At 39.1% G+C, this 10,051-nt stretch overlaps 1 protein-coding gene across 1 annotated transcript in view; it reads left to right on the forward strand.

Annotated features, from left to right (window-relative positions):
- Window positions 1–1,627: 1,627 nt before the first annotated feature.
- The window catches only part of parp6b (poly (ADP-ribose) polymerase family, member 6b), a gene marked incomplete at both ends in the record, with an annotated part of 25,831 nt that continues 17,407 nt past the window's right edge, over window positions 1,628–10,051 (forward strand). Inside the window, 2 exons of the mRNA XM_080029045.1 lie at window positions 1,628–1,780; window positions 8,184–8,261. Coding sequence (XP_079885171.1) covers window positions 1,628–1,780; window positions 8,184–8,261 — 231 coding nt within the window. The remainder of the gene's footprint in view (window positions 1,781–8,183; window positions 8,262–10,051) is intronic.

Here is a 10,051-nt window from a genome sequence, read left to right on the forward strand (position 1 = left end):
CGCGGGAAAACAGATAAATGAAACACGAATTTACAGATTGTACACATTTGTGCTACTTCTCCTCAACACAGTCTATCCAAATGTGTATTGAGATTTGGTATTACTCGTGGGGAATTACAGGAAATGATCAAAATTAAAAACGACGCGGAAGGATAACCAGAAATGCGGGGAAAGTGCTGCGTAAAGTTAATGAGCCAATCAGATCGCGCGGATGCACCAGCACCGCATGGAATCAGACATGTGACCGTGGATGGCGTCCAGTGTGTGTCTTCCTGAAAAAACCCAGGTTATGTTAAGACCGTTATAACGGCCAATTTAATCATTATAGCCATTTTAAACGCCCCTAATATGACTAAAATGTGTGTTCTGGAATGTGTTTTGTAGGGCTCTATCAGCGCGCGGATGTGTAAATGATCTATGACTCATTGGAGGCATAAGGGCATCACTAAAACGTGTTGCAACACAGGTAACCGTCTTTAACGCTGACCAAGTACAAACACGCTGGGTGCAATAATGAGACCCACATATTGTTTTATTATTTTGCCATAAACGTTTTTGTGGTTTAGGGCCACTACTGCCAGTCAATGGATGTTTGATTGATGGATGATTCGAGACCCTGGTCGTCGTTCCTCGCGACTCTTCTGTGTCTGAGGTAATACCGCCCTCTGGTGGTAGAACATTATATAACAGTTAGGCTGTACAGTTCTGGAAAGAAACCAGTCTGGATTTTTCTTAAATCTTCATTTGTACATTACTTAATCAAACATGTTCCTAACGACAATATTTTTTGAGGGAATTTGGTAGAAATGTTGTCAATAGTTTATAGAATGGATCCAAAATCTTAATTTTACTCACACATACTGTATACTTAACTTATTCATAGCAAAACGAGAGACTGAATATTTGGAGTGGTCTCTTATTTTTTTTCCAGAGCTGTAGGTTTTCCAATCATATTTATATTGAGGTAGGTTTAGGGTTAGGCACCACATGCTGCGTATTGAGAGAAAGAAACTACATTTTCATAAATATTAGAAATAGTTCTTCACATAGTCTCTTATTTATTATTGAGTTTACTGTTTCACTAGCCTACACTTTCAACACATACTGCTATACTAATAATCACAACTAATACATCCACTACTACGGTAGATGTAAACTACAAAACCTCTACTCTTACTAGATTTTATAATACCATTTAAATTATTAATAATAATTTGATTCCAAATAGCACAAAAAAGCTTGGGAAACCTAATAGGAGGTATACACAGTAGGCCTATACTTCATTGTCCTCGACATGATTAGTGTAACGCCATATTACAGCGCTGTGCTCTGTAGCCGGGTTTGTTTACCCGGTGCACACACTACACAGCTGTGTTGCAAATCAAATGTTCCCCCATGATGATTTATTCTATTGTTACGATAAGCAGCTCTTCCAAGGAGGAGACAGATAGTAAATCCTTGACACAGACACTACACAGCTGCCTGTAAGTCATCCATAGTGATATGTAAATCTAAACTGGTGAGACACATCAAGCCGGCAAAGATACCAATCAAATTAGGCCTGCTATTGATTTTTAACATACAGAAAAACACAAGATTTTTGTACTTATTGTGGCCTAATGTAAGGATGCACTCTTCACTAAAGCCCATGTCTGTGTCCCTGTTTCCTTCTTACCTGTTCACAGCTGTGGTGGTGTTAGCATTGCTGCTTGCAATGCCCATGTTGCTGACTCACTGTCTGCTGGCACCCCACTCCACTATACCTGCCACACCTGCCCAGGTGAGCCACAGACCTGCCATCCAGTCACTCTGTCAACAGACCCAGACAGGCAGTATTAAAGGTGGAGTCAGTGATCGTGGAGAACGCTTGTTGTCAAAATCACATTTAGTCAAAATCAGTGAATATCTTCTCTTGATAACGGTCAATATATGGACAGGTATCGTGAGAAAAACAGTGTTAATACACAGACTAGGCTCTGTAAATAACAATTCATTTGAACCTGGAACATATTCTAGACACACCTTGCATTGAGCAGACAGTTGGCTGAACACCTGTTCATTAATCTGTCCATTCTGTAGGTCAGCTCCTAATTAAATACCTTGAGACATGTGGGATGAAGACTGATTATCTTAAAGGCCTAGTGGTCATTGTCTCACACACACAATGACACTATCATATACACTGTTGATGTGATATCTATTTCCAATGTTGATTAAATATTAAATGTAATTTGTCGTGAGTAAAAAAAAGCCAGTGTTAATACAAAGCCTAGGCTCTGTAAACGTTGCTGGGCGTGGGCCCCTTTTGTTTACATACCCGTTTACAGATACCAGGCTGTGTATAAACACCAAAAAAAAAACATATGGACAGGTAGCGGATTGTGAGGAGATATTGACTGATTTTGACAAAACGTTTATTTTAAAAACAAACATTCTCCAGAATTTCTTGCTGCACCCTCAATGGCTGTTATTAATCTGTGGGCCACAAGGTACACCTACACACAGTGGGAATATACTCAGATAAATCTCAGAGCTAAGCAGATACAGTAGGATGCCCTAATGCATTTAGATGTTAGGTTTATTATTACTGCATTAGTACATCGACTGCTAACTAGGAATTTTAAATAGTTAAAAGGTGTTCTTCTCAGCTTGACAAATTATGCAAACATAGCATATGTATATGTTAATGAGAATTACCCATATATGTATTTATTAATTTATAAGTTCAATTAGTTGAAATTTTCAAAGAAAGACATAGGCCTACTATGTGAAAACCGTTGCTGTACACTGAGAGACAGTTGCATTATATAAGATGTTTTCTTTAGTTAAAGAAATGTGGAGTCAGTGATTCTGGGAGAACACTAGTTGTCAAAATCACTTTTTGTCAAAGTCTGTGAATATCTCCTCCAAATCCGCTACCTGTACAAAAAGTGATTTTGACAACATGCGTTCTCCAGAGACCCCTGACTCCACCTTTAACAATTCATTTGAACCTGGAACATATTCTAGACACACCTTGCATTGAGCAGACAGTTGGCCTGTTAATTAATCCGTCCATTCTGTAGGTCAGCTCCTAATTAAATACCTTGAGACATTTGGGATGAAGACTGATTAGCTTAAAGGCCTAGTGGTCATTGTCTCACACACACACACAATGACACGGTATACCATATACACTGCTGATGTTATATCTATTTGCAATGTTGATTCAATATTAAATGCTATGTCGTGAGTAAAAAAAGCCAGTGTTAATACTAAAAGACAAAAAAATGTAATACAATTTTATTTAAATATACGCTAAACCTATTCATATACAGTACCCTTATCATGTATTTCAAATATTAGATTAATAAACCAGTCCATAGGCAAGGCAAGGCAAGTGTATTTATATGGTACCATTTAGATACAGGGCAATTTAAAGTGCTTTACAGCACTATAATAATACATACATGACATATGAAATGATGAGACACATTTTTATGGCTTATATAACAATATATGCATAGCTTAAGTGTACAGCAACAATATGACGCTGAACATAAATGTGCCCTTTTTGTTCTGTGTAAATATATCTGGACAAGACCTGAAAACCCTTCAACCAGAAGCTGCCTCTAAAGCATGATGTCACAGTAATTCACACTGACTTATGCAACCACACACACACACACACACACACACACACACACACACACACACACACACACACACACACACACACACACACACACACACACACACACACACACACACACACACACACACACACACACACAAGCACTCACACACCGACACACACACACACACACACACACACACACACACACACACACACACACACACACACACACACACACACACACACACACACACACACAAGCACTCACACACCGACACACACACACACACACACATGCAAACACACACACACACGCACACACACACAGGCACATATTCACCACAAAAGCCATTTTTTCCCCCATGTTTCCTCAGCAGCAGCAGCAGCAGTGCAGTCAGCTGCAAGTCACATGACCGGCTCGCCTGGTCGCACTGAGCATGCTCGGGATCCCTCAGTGTTGTCAGGCAAAATACAAGACAGCAGTAGGAGCTCAGCTCTGCAATAGATAAACTCACATACACACACACACACCACCAGCACAGAGAGCGAAGGAGGCTGCAAGATTTGTGGGATCGTAGCTCTGATTTTTTTTCTTAATATTTCATTTTGATGGGCTTATTTTCAGCTATTGTTTCAGTGGGAAAACAGCCATCGAGAGAGAGGGAGAGAGAGAGAGAGAGAGAGAGAGAAAGCGGGGCAGGTGTGCCCTTTAAGAGAGGGGGAGCAGCTGAGGCAAAGGACGGCAGCAGCATCCCAGTCTCCATCCTCTGTGGAGGTAAGTGACTGTGGACCCACGGACGGACAGACGGACGGGGGTGAGAACGTTTTTTTGGGGGGGGAAGGGAAAATCCGCTTGACTGCATCTGTGTTTGTGTTGAATATTATCCGTGGGACAAAACGGCAGCGGTGGTGGCGGGTCTGTGGAGGGGGGCTGCTTGTCTTGTCATCGACTCCATTGGTATGTGAGACGACATAAGCTATGGGAAAAGGGGGATTTGGGTAGGTGAAAGGGGGGGGGGATGCTAGCATTAGGTTGAGGACATGGCAGGGGGGAACGGGTGCATAGGGAGAAAAGGGAAAGGATATGAAGTGGAAGATTTGGTAATGACGTGTGGGTTAGGGCCCGGGTTTAATGGGGTGAATGGACTTGCTGTCTCTACAAAAAAAAAAAGCCAAATCATATAACAAAGAAGGATATCCATAGTCAAGAAGATTAAACATACATTATTATGATTATGTCGATGACAGCCCGATATATGATATGATGATGATAGCATAATAGATATATTAATAGATAGATAAGCATACAGTGGCCTGTGTGAGTGCAGCAAACAAAGAGGAAATGTATAATTGGTGTTCATGTAATTATACTGACCTATATATCTATAGCATGGCTTCATACTTGATGGTCTTTTTAAAGGCATATCTGTCCTGTAGCGCTAAGCTATGTTGCTATCCATCCACTCTTTCGAAATCAAGCAATTAATCAAAATGTAGGCTATAATAGCCATGATTCACCAAAAAAAAATACCTCAAGGGGCTTTAAAAAATACAAATATCATAAGAATATAACAAACCATATAAAAGCAATATGAATGACTTAAGCGTTATAAACAATACAAATAGTTTCAACATCAAAATCAACAAATGGTGCCATATGATACAATACATTATGCAAGTGTATGCAAAACTGCACATAAAAATGCTACTCAGAGTGACTGATTATATTTTGGGTAACCATAGTGTAGTATTTAGGATAAAAAAAAAATAGGTTTGTTTGCACATTTCTCAGGATTCAATCGGAATAAAAACAAGACAAAATATTTAATCATTTTGGTTTGATATGCATTAGGCTGTGTACATTTGAATCTGTGTTCGGATGCTGCAGTGTGAAGTAATATTCAACTCTCTCTCTCTCAGCCTCTGCAGCTTGATGTGTTGCTCAAAGGACACCGTGCTCATTGTTTACATGGCTGACACACAGAATGTGATGGCTCGCTACGAAACACAGTGTCGCTGCTTTGGTTACATCACTGGCCTTTCAGTCTCTCCTTAGATTCTATCATTAATACATGTCCAACTCTGGGCTATAAAAAATCAAACTGTAACTGTACCTTTATCTATCTATCTATCTATCTATCTATCTATCTATCTATCTATCTATCTATCTATCTATCTATCTATCTATCTATCTATCTATCTATCTATCTATCTATCTATCTATCTATCTATCTATTTATTTGATTTTATATCAACACTTATTTTGTCACGTTCAATTCTTGAGATTGTTATCCTGCAATTGGCGTGCTCTCCTCATGCTAACCCCAGGAGGTTACGTGGCATTCCATATGAATCCGTCCATCTATTTTCCAGGCAGGTCATAAACGTCAGTTGTAACAATGCACCGACATCAGCAGATAATAATAACAATAGTTAACTTTACAAGCATCACATTAAAACAGACATACACTGAACATTGACATGATATTGATCGTAAAAGTAAGATAACATAGAGTAGAACTATAACCCACAGTGCTTAGCTTTGCAAAGAAACCAAGCCAGATCAACTAAATAGAAAGGCACAGTCGGCATCAGTTAATACAAAAAAATATCCTTATAAAAATCAGTAAATACAGAAGAAAATGAATTTTAAAATCAGCATATGTGACTTGATTTTAAGCATGCACATTTGACTACTAGTGCTGCCTACTGGGAAAGGCTAGGTTAAAAGATATGTTTTATTAGTTTGTTTTTGCTGTGTGTCTATAACATTTTGCCAGAAGTTGATGCTTCTTAATTAGATTTTCTTTAAGACTTTTACTTGTCATATGCACAACAATGACAGCAGCAGTCATTCTTAGGCCTCATGCTCCTCTCAACAAAGAAATAGATGAAGAAATAAACACAAAAGTAAAAGAGGAAGTGCCTGAAAAAAACCACCAAACCAAAACAAAGAAATGGAGACATCCTGAGTATAGCTACCGAACAACGCACAGCCAGCAGCCACAGTCTCCCACACACTCTCTCCACACACAGTGATTAATGCCACTCGCAGAGCCAGGCAGAGATGGCTGTTGCTAGGATACATGGCAAGGTGAAGTGCAGACCAGTTAAAGAAAGAGAGAGAGAGAGAGAGAGGGAGGGAGGAGGAGGAGGAGGAGGGCACCATTTACAGAGCATGGCATATCGCTAGGAGATGGCGTCTTTCTTTCATGTTTTTTATTTATTTTTTATTTTTACTGAATATACATTTTTCGCAATTTTTTCCAAGGTTTTGCGAGAGGTGGTTCCGAAAGCTCTCCGGTTAGCTGTTGTCGCCGCTTCCACCATGAAATAGGCTGCGATGGTCGGCAGTATTCGAAGGCCTAAAGCTGTGTGAGAGAGCCCTATGTACAGCAGACCCAATGGTAAGAGAGCAGGGATCCTATTGTGATATTCACTGCATTTGATTTAGCTGTGTCATTCATGTATGCTTGTGTTTTGTTAGGCGTTACATTATTTAAAATGGCATTTTCTTTTAGCCTCCCAAATAAGTGCAGACTATCCAGAGATATTGAAATATGTTATTAGCTTATTTTAAGTATATTACATAAGGTAATAAATGGGGAAGATACGATCCAATGTTGGTATCGGGTACATCTAGGGCTGTAATTCACTTATTGGATATCGTATATCGATCCATAATCAATAGTGTAATCAGGTTAATAAGGGATCTTGGATCAATGAAGCTGTTTTTTCTGTAAAGTTGTTGCTACTGCATTAGCATACAGCCCGACTTGATTTGTCCTGTTCACATTTACAGTAAGAGGCAGTTATTGTTGTTTTTAAATGATTTGATTGAGTTTGATTTGTTTTTATAGTGAACATGTTTATTTCTCTACATAGTTCTTGCACTTGCATTTCAAATATTCCCTTTATGGAAGAGTTGATCAATTTTACATGCACTCTTTGAAATACTGTTATGATGCTTTTGAACTCACGGATATCAACAGTTCAAAACAGTTCAAATACATTGCGTTGGATTTAAATTTGATTCATTTTTGAGTAACTAGCTATGGTATCACAATCATTAATGATATACAAATGTACCCAAATCCAGGCATCTGAATTGGATCAGAACCAAAAAAAAGTGAATTGTTGTGGCTTTATTAAATATAATACTTTGTACATCAACACCTCCAGGCTTCATACTGTGCTGTATAAATACATGGCTATTTATTAATTGAAAAAAAGATGGATACATGAATTAGCTCATCCCTTTTAATTTGCCCATTGCGTTTTCCTTTTAACGGTTGAATTCAGAGAACATTGTGTGTTTTGAAATGAAAATAAACCCTGCCGCCCCCTCTCCCTCTCTCTCTCCCTTTGACGGTCTATATAAAGCCCAGTGTATAAAGCCCAGTGTATAAAGCAGTGTGTTTTGAAGCGTATGAACGGGGAAGGCTGAAATAGAGAGAGATGTGAGACAGGATGTGAAGATGAAAGGACGTTAGAAGGACGGTGTGCACTTTGTTTTGCACCCCTCTCTCTAACCTCCCGTTGACAATGGCGTCTGTGGCCCCCACAGGACCTCAAAGGCCAGTGCTGGACGGACGAGGAGTCGGACGGGGAGAACGAATCCGAGCAGTTCCTCTATGGCATTCAGGTAACGGCACATGCTAGGGCTATCACGTTACCCTTCAGTATTGTTACTAATATGTATGTTTAATCTCATGTCTGACAAGAGGGTGGATTATTGTTTTCTAGGCTATCACGTTTGATTGAAATTTATTTCGAACATGTAAAAGAAAACAGAAAATGTCGTACAAAAAAAGAATGATGTTACACAAAATAGAAAGCATAACTAGATACATACATGAATGACAAACACTTGTAACATGTTCGAAAAGGAGTGGGAAGAAGTTTATACACATGTTACACTTAGTACTGTGTGTATGTTTAATCTAATGTCTGACAAGACGGTGGAATATTGTTTTCACCACTGGTGCTAGTCACTTTTGTTACTAGGCCTAAATCTTTAATTACAAAACAAAAGCATAATGTTAAAAAAAAAACTGTATTTATGTTACTTCAGTGGTGTCAATTTGAAACTATGTAAGCGAAAACTCTGAAAGTGTCTTACCTTGCGTTCACAATTAACGATCTGTAAAGCCATGAGCCAATCAGAACCTTCCATTTTCCCAACAGACTAAGGTTCACCACCGATCTTTATTAACGGAGATACACCTCATTTCAGCATAACACCCAATCATTGTATTAATGGCGGTATAATGATGTGGACATGTGTGTGCCGCAGCTTGGATCTTGATGCACGTCTATTTGTGACGTTACGGTAGCGGCACACAGCAGTTTCCCGGCTGGCTTGACCTTGTTTATGCAGTTTTCTAAAGAACCTCTCATCCAAACAACTTCAACCTTGGCATGGCACTCTGTTAGCAACACACCCACCAAATGTGAGGTAGAGCGGATGCAGGGTTGGAGAGAAACTTGAAGGACAGACACACACACACACACACACACACACACACACACACACACACACACACACACACACACACACACACACACACACACACACACACACACACACACACACACACACACACATATGTTTGATGAATATTGAAACCAAATGTCATCACAATGTGGAAGATACTATAGTTGTTGTGATATATTTCTCAGGTAGCGCATGTATAACATATGGACCAGTGGACTGACATTAACGCCCAAATGCATCGCTGCTAGAAGGGCAAAACATTTTATTCCATCATCAGCAGCATATTTGGTTAAAGTGATAGGCAGGTGTCAATGTTGTTCAAGGTTCTGGGCTTGGTGTCAAATATGAGTCTCTTGCAGTAATGGCAATAGAAAATATGACATTTACCACCAAAGTACAATACAGGTTTTGGAAAACATTTCATAATTTCTATCCAATCAAGTACATTTAACTTTTTGGAGTATTATAATCCAATGCAACCATACGTATCAATCTCAAACAACTCAGTCTAATTAATTTTCCCTGGCTTACCTCATAAGATTCGATGCTTTACTTCCACATAGGATCGTAATCTCTTATCTGTCATCCGTTTTTTTCTTACCGTTATCTTCCGACTGTCTCGCGATTGAAATGTAAATCCAGTGGGAGACTTGAAGCCCACGTCTGTGCCGTCAGAGAAGATGAAAGCAGAACAGTGAAGATACAGATCAAAGTGTGAGAGCGATGCTGCTGATGAGGTGTGTCTGAGTTTATGACTAGACACCGGGAACACGTCAAACTTAGGTCAACTATTATTATTAATGCTTAAAAAATATTCTATTTATGGAAGATTTAACACATGTGCTGAGGTAAGCAAGGAACATATACTATGACAGTATTCAAATCAATTACTGAACTATTGACTACTGCAAACTACAAGAGAAATACATAATTAAACC

This window comes from Ammodytes marinus, assembly GCF_949987685.1.
Source record: "Ammodytes marinus genome assembly, chromosome: 1".
Taxonomy (NCBI): Eukaryota; Metazoa; Chordata; class Actinopteri; order Uranoscopiformes; family Ammodytidae; genus Ammodytes; species Ammodytes marinus.